This window comes from Dermacentor albipictus, chromosome 7 (assembly GCF_038994185.2).
Source record: "Dermacentor albipictus isolate Rhodes 1998 colony chromosome 7, USDA_Dalb.pri_finalv2, whole genome shotgun sequence".
NCBI classification, from domain to species: domain Eukaryota; kingdom Metazoa; phylum Arthropoda; class Arachnida; order Ixodida; family Ixodidae; genus Dermacentor; species Dermacentor albipictus.
The window spans coordinates 139,316,899-139,332,468 of record NC_091827.1 but is presented as its reverse complement, the minus strand read 5'-3'; the positions used below and the strand labels follow the sequence as shown (position 1 = coordinate 139,332,468).

Here is a 15,570-nt window from a genome sequence, read left to right as displayed (position 1 = left end):
TGGCAAACGTTGCGCCTACTGAATACAGGCGCTACGTTTGCTACACAACAACTAAACTGGCGGGAGCACGATCAAGGCGCAGCAGCCAGAAACCCAGTAAAGCCACAGAACACCTGGTAAAGCGTGTGCAAAACCCCGTTTCTAGAGTTACTGTATATGACCTGCGGTAGCATACACGTTGGTAGCATACAGTAACTCTACCCATTTCCTTTGTACAGCGCCACCTGTGGTCACATACTTTAGTTCACGACGCCACCGCTACGCTTATTTCCGTAGCACTGTGGAAGGTACAGTTTCCCTTCTCTAAGTTTGTATAGGTGTTCTGTGGTAATAGCATGTAATAGTCAGAGTGTGGGCTTTGTATTTGTGACACTGAGCTCAGCGCTACCACCCAACGTTCGGTTTCGAGAAGAGGCTCGTTCGCCACTGAAAATTGTTACCTGGGACCCAGCCAGCAGCGTGCTGCTGTCATACTAGCCGACGTGGTACCCGTGGTGTGTGTGCGCGGCATGATCGTTTCTCTAGCGGTGGTCGCTCGTCGACTTCGTTCTCGCCGCAGTGCTGTCGTTTTTAGTTCGCGCTGCATGTCGACTACTACGCGGCCAAATGTCGACAGCTCTTGTAGCGGTGGGGCCGGAACCTTCTGCCTGGTCGACTATGACGTTGTGGGGTTCGACTTGGACAACACACTGGCGCGCTACCGGTTGCCAGCGCTGTTCGAACTCATCCACAGAAGTGTCGGCGACTACCTTTCTACGAGCGCTGGTCACCAGCGGCCGGGCAACAGGTTGTGGGCCAGTGCGCGGGCATTCTCGCAGAGAGGTCTGCTGGTGGACAAAAAGCGTGGCCTCCTGGTCAAGTTTGACGCCAGCGGGAGAGTAGACCGCGCCTTAAAGGGTTTCAAACGCCTTTCAGATTCGGAGGTTTGTCTGGCTTATGGCAAGTCGTTCGGGAATAGATAAGGGGCTCACTGTTAGCGATCACCACTTTATATTGGTGAAATATTCTTTAAGAACACCATCGAAATTTTTTTTAGCGGTAACCTGTATTGAATTTTGCGCTGATAGCGTGTATGCAGGAAGCTCGGCCGCAACGCGGCGCTGCCTCGGCCCAGGCTGCGACATTTGTGGTTCTCAGCAGACGACAACGTGTTCTGCCCGGTATTGCTGTGCAAAGGCATCTTGTTTTATCGCGTGTGGTTCCGCTTCGACAAGAAAACTACTAATAAATGTTTTACTGAATGTGCTCTGTGAACGTGAAATGTAGTGATCTTGGTGATGTAGTGGTGAGCTTTAGCTAAATATGTCAATTGATCTCCAGGTATGCGCTTTTGGGTCGAGATGCATGAGCAGTGTAAGGTGTGGTTCACACGCTTGTTCTAATAGGTCAGGAAACAAGCACAGAGATATCAGAATTCGAGGGTGAGATTCTGTGACGTTCTTATGTAACCGAATGTGTGAACAAGCATCTGCGTTTACGAGCCCATGCACTGTATTTAACTCCATAGGACTTCAGCAACAGCCTGTATTCCTGCTGCGACTTCTTCCTAAATGCACGAAGGTACCCTTTACAGCAGAATATGAACAGCTTATCGCCACAGTATTCTACAGGCTGGTGCAAAAGCATAATCGCATGTTAGCAATTTTTCTGGTATTCATGGTGGTGCGCAAGCCTTAAATTGCGATGATGAAGCTGGGCATTTGACTTATTGCTATTCATTGCCCCGTCGATCAGTGGATTCGAGACAACTGGAAAATGTCGCTGGTAAAATGGTGTGCTAGCTAATTTGACTAACTTGTTCGCATTTTGGAATGATGATAACGACGTCATCACTAAGAAGTTTCACCTTCTGTAATAAGGGATGTGATCAAACTCTTGGAAGTTATGCACTTGAATGGTTGTGATTGCAATGTTTTGAATAGACTGCAGCTCAGCGCCGCACTTCGTTGACGTTTCGCGCCCAGCGAACTACATTGATTTTGCATTCTTAAAAGGCCATGTCCTAGACGCAAGCTTCACGTGGTCAACTTGATTTCAATATGACCACAACAACGTGCGAACAAACCGTGCGTCCATTTATTTGGCTCGTTGCCGAAGCGAGGGCTACTTCCCACTGATGGCACAAGCTTTGCGTACTTAGCAGGGTGCATGGGTTTGAGTTCGAATGACTAAATGCGGCAGAGATAACACCCATCTTTCCTGCACTGTAAAAGCTACCCTCATGCATTTAGGAAGATGATGCAGGCATTCATATGTGCTGTTGCTGAAGGCCGACAGAGCTCAATGCAAGCACACAGTAGCTGCACAGCCGGAATTGCAGATGCTTGTTTGCACATTCGGCTCTGTAAGCATGTTGTAAAAACCCGCACTCGAATGCTGACATTGTTGCGCTTGCTTCTTGACCACTTATAAAAAGTGCGTGAACCCCACCATCCACTGCTAATGCATCCAGACCCATGAGCGCATACCCGGGGATCGATTGACATTAACATAACACGGTCAGAACTGTCGTTACTTATCAGAACCTTCTCCTAAGTAATGAATCGAGCGTAATTTCTTTTTCACCTGTATTCACATGTGTGTCTTGTTAAATGTTTGTAATGACATAATTTTTGCTCGTCCTTTTCTTTCTCTTAATTATTCCAATATTAATCAACCATCGTATCTTTTCACTTTTAATTATGCATCAAGTGTACGCGATTTTCACTTTTATTTACGTATTGCCAAGTGTATGCAATGTGGTGGTGCGTAATATCTGCATTACTTTTATTTGTCCTTATCCCATTTCTTTGTTCCTTTTTTGTTTGTTCAGTTATAGAAAATTCTCTTGAATTGATTGATGATTGTAATTATTATTTATATGTATTGTTCTTTGCGTACGGCTGATTGCGCTACTCACTGCCACCATGTAACATGGGGGCTAAGGGCACCTCAAGCTGCCTCATTGCAGCTTTTATCTTAGCCCCCGTTATTGTATTTTAGCAATGGAAACAAATAAAGAAAGAATAAAGAATATTTAGTCAAAACTCACACCTACACCACCCAGCTCAGTATATCGCACGTTCACACAGCACATTCAGTCAAACACTTAATATTAGTATCTTGTTGAAGCGGAACCACACGTGATAAAACAAGATGCCTTTGCGCAGCAATGCCGAGCAGGACGCGCTGTCGTCTGCCTAGGAGCAACCACAAATGTGGCGACCTGCCCTGAGGCACTGCAGCGCTGCATTGCAGGCGAGCTTCACTGCTTGCACCCTATACTGCAGTGCTGGGACATAATTGACGTCATTGACACGGCCGCTCGATACAAAGCAAGGTGCAGCCAGCTACGTCGTGCTGCGGACAATAGGCGTGCGCGTCTTGGCCGAGTTTACAGCTGCAACCACTTTTCTTGGTGAGGGCGCCACTGCTCGGGGATGCTTTCGCAACTTTGCGCCGGGGCTAAGCGGGCGTTGGTTCCTGCGTCAGAATGTGTTAGTCTCGTGCTTTTTCGCGTGCGTGTGTGTGAGCAAGTTGATTCGCGTCAGAACGTGTTTGCCTCATGCGATATGCATTAATCTCCTGCTTTTTTCGCGTGCGTGTGTGTGAGCAAGTTTGCCTGTGCTTGCTGTGCTTTGTTAAGGCTCTTCGGTGTGCGTGTGTGCCATAGCCAGCCTCGTTCATGTGGCTCGATGCCGCGCAACTGTTGTGTGCCACTCTGCGACACAAATGCCAAAAAGGACCCGACTATGAAATATCCAGAGTTTCCCTGCGACTTGGAGCATCGAGAAGCGTGGCTAAAAAATATCTCTCGCCAAGGAGCGTCGGGAAAAGGAAGCAAGTGGGAACCGAGCGATAGGTCTCTGGTTTGTTCCCTGCACTTTACAGAATAAAAAGAACACGAAACTTAGGCTCCTGCTTCCGAATGCGGTACCGACCATGTTTTGCAAATATCCACAGTACCTGCAAAAAGAGAATGTGCAGCCCAAAAAACGCCATCGAAGAAACTTTACTGATCACACAGTAGCTGAGGCAAGCGATAATTGCGGCAGCTCAGGAGAAAGCCCCACCATCGAAAGTGCCTTGCAGTTTCTCAGCGACGAGGTGGAAGCTCTAGTTCCAGAGACTGCCTTAGAATCATGCTCTGAACGTAGTTTTTCTGTTGACCAGGTCTGCCAAACTACATTAGATATTGTGGACGTCCTAAAGCAGTCAAGGGATTGAAAAAAAAAAGACATTGCCCGTCAAGGGGAAGAGTTGAGAAAATTGCAGTCCGAACAGGACGAAATGAAAAACCGCCTCTTAGTTTACGAAAACAACAACGAAATTCAGTCCTTTCTTCAGGTATTACAAAGAGCGGAAAAAGGAGACAAAACTGCTGTTTTTATCAGCAACTAAGTGGGCACTTCATGGAAAAAAAAAACCCTGCCTACAATGAAAGAATCCTGAGGGAATGTATTTTATGGAAAGCGTGCTCAAATAAAGGGTATGAGCATGTTCGAAGCAGAGGCCTTTTGAAGCTTCGTTAAAAGGGGTGCACTCCTTAGATAACCTCTAGCATCACTCAATATGCATTGTTTTCATGAGAAACAATCTACTGATGATTATTCGCAATGATAAGCGTTTTTATTCATCTAAGTTAGTTTGCATTATATGGGAAACTCGGTACAAGTTCTCCCTATGTAAAGTTTTTACTTTGCTTACGTGTTCACGAGAAGTGCATAGATGTACTGATAGATTGCTTCAAGCAGAACCTCTCGATGGAAGTGCATCACCAGGTCGTGCATCGTACGGGCAACCGTCACGGATAGCGTTCAGGCGTATTCTAGAACAGATTTCCACCCCTGTGCCAATCTGCTGGCATTTGTGGCGTAATCAGCACTTCTAATGACGACTTGAAAGCTTTTGTCTGCAATTTCCAAATATAAAACGCATTATTTACGCCTTGACTGGAGTGGAGATAGCGCGTGCCGACACAGCTGTGAATGCGCTCTCTATCAGCAGCCATCCCCGAGCAGGGGCGCCGAAGTGAGCGCACGGAGAACTAGGCCCGAGACGCCGTTCAGGCGCGACACAGCGGGCCGCACCTTGTGCTTTTGGATCGAGCGGCCGTGTCATTGATCTCAAAATATTTTGTTCCCATTGGACAGCTTTAGTAGTGCAAAAAGAAAAAAAAAACACCGTTCTCTTTCTAATGGCTAATGCATCTTGCTCATTTAGAATGTCTTGTGTAACTCACAATGCTCTATCTCCCGCCAGTGAAATGATTATGGAGTGAATCAGTTTACTTGTGAGGCGAGTATGCTGGCTTATGCTTCTTCATGATTGACAGAGCCAGAACAGGTCTCTGGACTAACTCCGAACTGATTGCCAGTGTGAAAGACGTATGGTGCAACTGGCCTCGGGTTAGTGCAACCCAGCTTCTTGGCCAAACAAAATATAGAGCAGTGTGTAGGTAGTTCTTGGCAGTCCAGAATGACCAATTAAAAGGCATAGGGGGAGACGCCGTCATAATTAATCCGCAATGTTATGGAAAGGTTGCGCTGGGGCTTTGTGGAGGCATTTTCACCAGTCTTTTTTTTTTAATGTGTTCTTGAAACCTGTGCAGTGAAAAATGAGTGTAATAAGGTTGACAAGGACCACCTGCACTAATTTATTTATTCGTACCTCAAGTACCCCATTTAAAGTTTTACATGAGGGGTGGGCATATTTGGATCATATTTTCAATGAATGCCTTGAACAATGAATGACTGGAGTGGTGCACTGCTTCAGCAGGTAGATGATTCCAGTTTTTCGCTGTTTGAACGAAGAAAGAGTTAAGATGAGTGGTGGTGCAAGCTGGAGGGGGATAAACCGCGTTTGAATGGCTATGACGATATGAAGTGCGATGCGCAGGCGTGATGTCAGTCTGGTGAACGAGCGAGTGATAAAATTTGTAAAAGAGGCACAGTCTTGCTGTTTTGCTGCGGTGCTCTAGGGTTGGAAGGTTCAGAGATGACTTAAGTTTAGTAACGCTAGTGTGGTAAGAGTAGTCAGAATGAATTAACCATGCTGCACGATTCTGTGTGGATACCAGTGCTGTTGCCAGGTTAGATTGGTATGGGTCCCACCTTGAACATGCATGTTCCAGTTTGGGTCTAACAATTGTTAAATATGCAAGTAATTTTACTAGGGGAGAGCAAGATGGTTGATTACGGCACAGGTAGCATGATACATGATTGGCATCATTGCTAATGCTGCAAATGTGCGAAGACCAACCGAGGTTATTGGACAAGTTAATACCTAAGTACTTATAAGAAGTCACAGCCCATATTTCCGAACCGGTGATAACATAATTATCTGAAGTAAATGATTGGCGACGATCGAATGTAAGTAGCAACGTTTTTTTTGATGTTGAGGAACATTGGCCAATTATTACACCAAGCTTCAATGGCGTTAAGGTCAGACTGGAGAGCACGAGAATCAGCATCGTTAGTAATAGGACGATAGATTACACAAGCATCAGCAAATAAACGAATTTTGGAAGAACAACCTATCGTTAAGTCATTAATGTAAATTAAGAAAAGTAGTTGCCCCAGGACAGTGCGTTGTGGCATGCCGGAGATAACGGGTGATAAATTAGACGAGAGTTAGTTAGCGTAAACGAACTGTTGACGGTTAGTCAGAAAGTTGCGTATCCGTTGGAGAACACAAGGATTAAAATTAAGAGATAGTTTTAGGAAGAGCCATTCATGAGGTACCTTGTCGAAAGCCTTTTGGAAATCTACAAAGAGAGCATCTATGGGTATGTTTCCATCAATGGGTACTAATTCTTTTCAATTTGTCAGTATTCTTTCCCCGTCCTTTAAGTTCTCAAGAATGCAAGTGTACCAATTTTCCCGGCTGTCCATGCTAACTTCAATGCATATTTTCTTCAGGAATGCATTGTCAGTCTATTGTTGATTCATAATCGAGAAACTTGCAGTGCAAAAAAACTAGACAAAGATACACATCTGCTGTTGCGCCAGAAGAAAGCCTAAACGCACGAAAACAAGTGTAAAGTTTTCTTTCCCCGTTGGACCCTCTGAATGACACTGGGCTGATTCATTTGCGCAGGTCAAGTTTCGTGGCCGGAGTGCACTTGGCCAGGCCACCAACATACATCTCTCATTCATGTAATCAAGCCTAGGAGCCATTCATTACTTCTGCCCGTTTGCATTCCATTCCAATGTGGTTTCATTCCCGTGAAGGACTTGAGAAGGACTAGGGCTTTCTTGAATGTCACCCGCAAGGAGCAACAGTTCTACAAATATTGCAGATGCACAGTTACATATCAAACTAGCCCAACAGCTGGGGCTTGGCCCCACAACCAATGCTGTGTAACGAGTTTGTGGTACAAATGATAATTTTTTCCTGTAAGAATAGCAGCTGATGTAGGTGAGTGCTGACCATAGCTGGTATGGCACCAAGCCCACTGAAGTGCGAGCAGTTGCTGTTGTGTCCTGTATCCATGCATAACAATGTCACGGTTGACTGTATGATACCTGTTGAAATGGGTGATGGGAAAACCAGGAACAGAGGGTAGCAAGAGGAAGCTGCACAGCATTGGCTCTGCATGTGAACTGTGAACTCTGCAAAACTGTGAACTGCTGCATTTCCCAGCAGAGGGATGCCATGTCTATGCGGAGAACTCGTGGCAGACTAGCAAGAGCAGCCACAAGATGGGCCAAGGGGAGTCTGCAAAAATAATAGGCGATGCAGGCAAGGGACGGCCATAGCTGGTGTGCCACCAAGCTCATTGAAGTGTGCGCTGATGTCCGTTTTTTTTATCCTTGCATAATTGCGTCATGATTGGTGATGCATGTTGCAAAGGGTTGGGAAAACCAGGGATGGCGGGTAGAAGAAGGAAACTGTGCAGCATTTGTTCTGCATCAGAAAACAATTGCCTGAGTAGTGGTGGGTGGAACTGTAAACTGTGTTTCCCAGTGAAGGGATACCATGTCTTTGCCGACAGCACATGGCAGAGCAGTAAGAGCAGCCAGAATACAGGCCAAGGGGAGTCTGTGCAAGGATAACAGGCAATGCAGGCCATGGTTGGTGCGCCACCAAGCCCACCCTGGCTTGTGGCCCAGTGCTCAGCAGAGTACGATACCCAATCATTGTCACACAAATTTCCTGCGAGAGGGCACCACTTTGCCATTTTATAAGGTGGTGACAGCTGAATGAGGGACATTCGGAGAACGGTAGAATGATATGGAGGCAGGAGGGAGGAGTTACACACAGAAAGGATTGCTAGGAGCAGTTGGAAAGGGGAGGCAAAGGACAATGGTGCACCTGCAGGCTGCTCACTTTTCATCGCAAGCTCATTTTCAGCCCTTAGATGCCACTCACTGAGTGGGTTTGATGAATGTGCATCTGCTCGCCTTTGAGCAAATGTATGGGTGCGCATGCACAAAGCCGCCGGAGCTCTAGCCTCACAAAATACGTGCTCATCATCGTGTCGGGTATATTCGTGGTGCCCGGTAACCTCGAGGGTTTTGTTTATGCTGCACTGCACCATATGCCTTGCATGCTTGCCATTACTTCACTCTGAGCAAAACTAACAGAAGGGTGCATATTTAGGGACTTGTATTTGTGAATGTGCTAGAATGGTATCACTGCTCCTTAGAATACATATTTTCCTTTCATGTTATGACCGATTCCTATAAACGGGGATAGTCGATTTTTTTTGTTGGCCTCGTTTGATGTGTGTCCATGGCTTACTACATTCTGTTGTGGTGTGCTCGTTACTGACTAGTATGCTGGCCTGGTAAGCCAGGCCAGCAATAACTGTGATACTAACTGCAAGTGATACTAACTGGTGTTTTAGAATTCACTTTTGGCTAAGCGCAGGTTTGGCATTCCCAATTTAGTAAAATTAAACTTGACCTTTTCTATGCATTTCAAGTCGTTTGCAGCACATTCTGCTTGTCCAATAATGAGCAGTGGCACTACAGTAAGCCGTAAAGCATGGCCTTGGAGATAATGGCATTACATGCTGCTGAATTAGTGGAATGTGACTGTCTTTGAAGCCTTGCAAAACTTAGTGCGTGCTTCGAACTGTGTTACTTCATTATGAGGTTGGACAGACCATAATACAAACATAATGTATATTGCCTCCTGACCTGTTTCGCTATTGCATCTAAGCCATGTCACGAATACAGGGCCATTCCTACAGATACTTCTGCACTCCTTCTAATGCTATGTCCAATGCTTTTCATTGCTCCGAGGGAGCCATCACCTGAGTGTGGACATACCGTATTGCCATGTTATCTAAAAGAGATAAATATTGTGTCAAGCTAGTATATATCAACGTTCAAGTAAGCATCAGCATTTTTCAGTGGGCTTTGTGTTAATAGAAAATTTCAATCTAGGCTTCTGGTCCTCTTTTGCTCGTAGCAGGTTGTTTAGTGCTCACTTATCCACAGGCTGCTTGAAGCTTTCACCGATGTGATACTCAGTTGAATGTATAGAATGTATAGAGTGGGTAGCAAGGTAACCAAAAACATTTAGTGCTCATTTGAGAGTACTCTGGCAGTGCTTCAAAGTCCTACTATGCAGCAAATGACGTTTGCTGTGAGCATGAGGAGGTTTTCAGTGGTAATACTGAAACCTGATTATCGCCAGTGAATGTGCTAAAAAGCCATTTTAAGGGATACCACAAGACAGGTACTACATCAATTTAGACTACGAAAGTGTTCTTCCAAAGATTTGGCATTCTTTCGATATGAAAAAAGATTTCCAACAGAGAAATCAAGACCAAACATTTTTTTTTTAAAACGAGAATTACACACACGAAGGTATCAGCAACACATTTGCCACAGCTGCTGTTTCCACATCTGAAATCGCAATATTACTATGACAGGTGAAATGGACTTTATATGTCTTTATTTGGCACTGCTAAACCACTCTAAAATAAATCATTTAATTATGACATAAAGACTTTAAAACAAAAAATGACACTAAGAACACTGAAAATATTTGTTCGCCATAACAGTGAAAAAGTTGGAGCACGCATAGGGACACAGCAAGTGACATAACGTGTCGTAGGTCGTCCCTGTGGCATCGTTTGATTGTGGAGGTTCCAGCAGCACTAGCTTCAATAAATTGTATTTAATTTATTCTGCAAACAAAGTTGCAACGATGATCGGGTCAAAAAGCTGCACTTTGAAGCTTGATACGAACCTGGCCACACAGGGCAAGTTCATTATTTATTTATTTTATTGTACCCTCAAGACTGAAGTATTACAGAGGGGAGCGGGTAAAAAACATATACGTAAGTAAATAACAAAGCAGCAAAAAGTGGTTAGTTGACACAGCAAAGTTGACTAGGTAATTGTGTCCAGGAGCGATGATGTCTGATATGGCCGAACGAAACTTGATTGTCCTTGATTGCAACAACTCTGCTGGGAAGGTGGTTCCATTCCTGAGAGGTCCTAAGAACGAATGATTCGGGAGAGGTTCTGGTATGGCGTTGAATTATTTCAACCTCATGGCTATCATCAATTTGAAAGGAAATGTAGGTAAGATATGATAAAAGGTTATCGCGCGGGTAGGAATTCTGGAAATATCGTTTATGAAATAAAGCAAGGCGACAGCACTTGCGTCGGGCTGAGAGCAGAGCAAGCAAAGAGTTTTTCATGGAAGTTACACTTGACGTGCAGCTATAATTGCTATAAATGAAACACCCAGCATTGTTTTCTATTAGTTAAAGTGATTGAATAAGGATTTCAAGGTGCAAGTCCCAGATGGATGAAGCATATGCCATTTTACTCCTGGTAAGCGTTTCGTACAAGATTAACTTTAATGATGTAAGAGCAGAAAAAATATTTCGGCAAATGTAGTATAGCATGCGGTTGGTATTGTTAATTATCTTATCGTTGTGTAAGGGTATTTATAGGAGGTTACGGCTTCTAGGGGAGTATCATTGAGGTTCGGCAGAGGAATATTGCTGCAACTTACAGGCATACATTTACAGTTCCGTTGCATTAATCACACGTCACACCAGTTAGAGTCTTGTAGGAATTTGCTATCAGATTTGTCTGAGATTTCACGGTGGATAACACAATCGTCTGCAAAAAGGTAAGTGCTAGAAAAAACATCGTTGGATAAATCGTTAATGTAAATATGAAAAAGAAGAGGGCTTACAACTGATCCTTGTGGCAAACCAGGGTCTATGGGGTTAGGAGGGGACATATGGTTATTTGACACAACATACTGTGACCGATGAAAGAGAAATATGTTCGAGCCATCAAACAGGCTAGGAGCAAGATTAAGTTTACTCAATTTAAATAGAAGCAATTAATGACACACTTATTCGAAGGCTTTGGAGAACTAAAAACAACGCAGTCTGCAAATGAACCCTTGTCGAAAATAAGACGTAAGCTGTGAGTAAAAGGAATAACTTGAGTTTTGCAACACAACGTTTTTTTGGAAACCATATGCTTCTGGGAAAAAATGAATTATTGTGCAAGTGCTTCGCTAAAGGCGAATACAACATGTGCCCAAGGACCTTGCAAGGGATGCAGGTGAATGGGATGGTAGTTGAGGGGCGAATTTTTGCCACTGGGCTTGTGAAATGAGACCACCTTCCAATCTGTAGGGAGCTGATGAATGTCCAGAGATTGCTGAAAAATTCTTGAAAGTGCAACAGATAAATAAACAAAAGTATTTTTTGGAAATTTCACATTAATCAAATCAGCACCAGAACTTGATGACAACTTCAGACCTTTAATTACATTTTCGGCGCCATGAGTTTCTATGATAATAGTCTATGGCCGGCTAACTGCAACACGCAAGAGTTGGAAGTACAGGGTCAGTACATACAGCAAAGTTTTTGCAACATACAGAATTAAGGACAGGGGGACATACATCATCGGGTACCGGTGAACCACTGGAATCAGTCAGCGTGACCAAATTATCTTTGGAAAGGTTAACACGACAAAGCTTCTTAGCATCATTCGCAATTGTGAGAAAAGTCAACTTTTTGCCGAGCTTTATAGCCTGTGTGTAGGTATTGTTGGCCTCCTTCATAACGGTTGACTGAAAGCACACATTTCATATAATGCTGTTAACAAAAATAAAATAAAAATTCATACACGAAGACACAAAAACCACGACTGTGATACACAAACGGGAATACATGTTTCTAAAGATGGCAGTTTTCTTGTCATCATTCTTAATTTTTTCTTCTACTCCACATGGTGTACTGGCCAGGATTGTTAATAACAATGGCATATATGGCATTATACTGGTACTAAAATATGGGGCAGAAACTTGGAGGTTAACAAAGAAGCTTGAGAACAAGTTAAGGGCCATGCAAAGAGTGATGGAACGAGAAATGTTAGGCGTATTGTTAAGAAATGGAAAGAAAGTGGTGTAGATCCAAGAGCAAATGGTGATAGCCGATATTCTAGTTGGCATTAAGAGAGAAAAAAATTGAACTGGGCATGCCACGTAATGTGTAGGGCAGATAACCGGAGGACCGTTAAGTTGCAGAAAGTGTGCCAAGGGACGGGCAGTGCAGGACCGCAGAAAATTGGGTGGGGCAATGAAATAGGGAAATTTGCAGGTTAGAATCGGCTAGTGCAAGACAGTGGTAATTGGAGATAATAAGTACAGGACCTTTGTCATGCAGTGGACATAAAAATAATCTGACGACGATGATGATAATATACCTGTGAATTGGGAAATTTTAGGAAAAGAAAGAAGCAGCACCACGTGGCAAAGGCAAGCATGGCATCGAATGTGCTGGCCGAGCATCATGAGAAAACAGACCATATCATTAAACTAAACTTCTAAAGCACCTTATACATTCTCAGATCATTAACTGCCTCAAAGAACATAACATTTATTCAAATACCAGTGCAGTTTTCGAAGAAGATATTCTTGTGACATGCAACTTGCTGGCTTCATCCATGATATTCATTCTTCTATAATTGCAGGTTAGCAAGCAGATGCAATTTTTCTAGACTGTCTAAAAGCTTATAATCATGACCTAAACCACCGGCTATTGACCAAATTAGAAAAGCTTAACATTCACCTTAATGGTGTAGCATGGATAAGCGATTTCTTATCAGCTTGCATGCAATTCACTTCTGTTAATGTCACTACCTTATCTTTCGGACACGTCACTTTTGGTGTCCCCCAGGGCCGTGTGATTGGACCGTTACTATTTTTAATCTACATTAACAATCTTCACTGTCATCCAGAATTAGACTCTTCGCTGATGATTGCATCATATATCATAATGTATCCTGCATCACTAACCAGCTGACGTTACAACCCAACCTTAACACGATAAGTTCATGGTGTTCATCCTGGCTAATGTAACTAAATCACAGCAAAACAAAGGCTGTGTCATTCACCAACCATGTTTGCTATGTACCTTCATCTTACTAATTAAATGACAGCTCTATTGAACTGACATCAATGTACAAGTACCTTGGCCTTCATTTACAATCTCACCTATCATGGGATTACCTTATTAACACAACCTGTTGCTATCATTCTCTCAGCCGTCTTAAACATAACATTAGACAAGTGCCTATTCACCTTTGTAAACTTGTTTACACCACATTATTTCGACCTAAAATTGAATATGCCTCAGCCATCTGGGGATCTTTATGAACACTACATTATTAACGACATAGCAGCCCTTTTGAACCTTGCTGTTTGCTTCATCTACTCGGAATACTCAACTTTTGCTAGTGTCACTGCTTTAACAAATCTCACTCAATAGCAAGAGCTTTTGCATTGCCGTAAGCTTGCTCACTTATCATCATCATCAGCCTATTTTATGTCCACTGCAGGATGAAGGCCTCTCCCTGCTATCTCCAATTACCCCTGTCCTGTGCCAAGCGATTCCAACTAGAACCCGCAAATTTCGTAATTTTGTCATACCACCTAGACTTCTGCCGTCCTCTACTGCGCTTCCCTTCTCTTGGTACCCATTCTGTCACCCTAATGCTCCAACGATGATCTAATCAGCTCATTACATGACCTGCCCAGCGCCATTTTTTTCTCCTAATGTCAATTAGAATTTCGTTTATACCCATTTGCTCTCTGATCGAAACTGCTCTCTTTCTGTCTCTTAAAGTAATGCCTAGCATTCTTCGTTCCATCGCTCTTTGCACGGTCCTGAAATTGTTCTCAAGATTCTTTGTCAGCCTCCAAGTCTCGGCGCTGTATGTCAGCACCAGTAAAATGCACTAATTGTATATTTTCCTTTTCAATGATACGGTAAGCTCCCATTCAGGAGCTCACGATGTCTACCGTATGCAATCCAACCCATTTTTATTCTTCTGTGAATTTCCTTCTCCTGGTCAGGGTTCCCTGTGATTAGTTGACCTAGGTAAACGTACTCTTTCACGGACTCTAGAGGCTGACTTGCGATCCTGAACTCTTGTTCCTTTGCCCAGTTATTCATCACTATCTTTGTCTTCTGCATATCAATCTTCAACCCCACTCTTACACTCTCTCTGTAAAGGTCCTCAATCATTTGTTGTTACTCATCTGCAGTATTGCTGAATAGAACAATGTTATCGGCAAACCGAAGGTTGCTGAGCTATTCACCGTCAATCCTTACTGTTAAACCTCCCCAGTTTAATAACTTGAATACTTCTTCCAAGCACGCATTGGAGAGAGTGCGTCTCCTTGTCTGACCCCTTTCTTTATAGGCATCTTCCTACTTTTCTTGTGTAGAATTAAGGTGGTTGTGGAATCTGTAGATATTTTTAAGGGTATTTACGTAAGCGGTCTGTACTCCTTGATTACGCAATGCCTCTAGGACTGCTTGTATCTCTGCTAAATTAGGTGCTCTTTTGTAATCTATGAAAGCCATATAGAGAGGCTTATTGTACTCTGCGGATTTCTCGATAACGTGATTAATGACATGGATGTGATCCATTGTAGAGTATCCCTTCCTGAAGGCAGCCTGTTCCCTTGGTTTACTGAAGTCCAGAGTTGCCCTTATTCTGTTGGAGATTATTTTGGTAAATATTTTATATAATACTGGGAGTAAGCTAATCGGCCTATAATTTATTTCTTTAATGTCTCCTTTTTTGTGGATTAGTATAATGTTTGAATTATTCCAGTTTTCTGGGACCCTTGCAGTCGATAGACACTTCGTATAGAGAGTCGCCAGTTTTTCTAGCATTATGTCTCCTACATCTTTGATTAAATCTACTGTTATTCCATCTTCTCCTGCCACTTTTCCCCGTTTCATGTCTTGCAAGGCCCTTCTGACATCACCTCTAGTTATATGAGGAGTTTCTGTATCCTGTTCATTATTGTTTCGAATGGAGTACTGCTTAGTCCTCTGGGTACTGTACAGGGCAGTATAGAATTCTTCCGCTGCTTTTACTATATGTTTGAGATTGCTGATGATATTACCCTGCGTATGTTTCAGTGCATACATTATTGTTTGTCCTATACCAAGTTGCCTTCTCACTGATTTTTGGCTGTGCCCATTTTTTACGGCTTCTTCAGTCTTTCTTAAGTTATAATTTATAACTTTTATAATTTATCGCTTATCACTTTTCCATAAACTTTGTCGTCACGCATCCTTCC

General features: G+C 43.3%; 1 protein-coding gene across 1 annotated transcript in view; it reads left to right on the top strand.

Annotated features, from left to right (window-relative positions):
* Nucleotides 1–279: 279 nt before the first annotated feature.
* Nucleotides 280–15,570, top strand: part of Nt5a (5' nucleotidase A) — a 93,333-nt gene continuing 78,042 nt past the window's right edge. Inside the window, exon 1 of the mRNA XM_065425399.2 lies at nucleotides 280–923. Coding sequence (XP_065281471.2) covers nucleotides 510–923 — 414 coding nt within the window. The 5' untranslated portion in view covers nucleotides 280–509. The remainder of the gene's footprint in view (nucleotides 924–15,570) is intronic.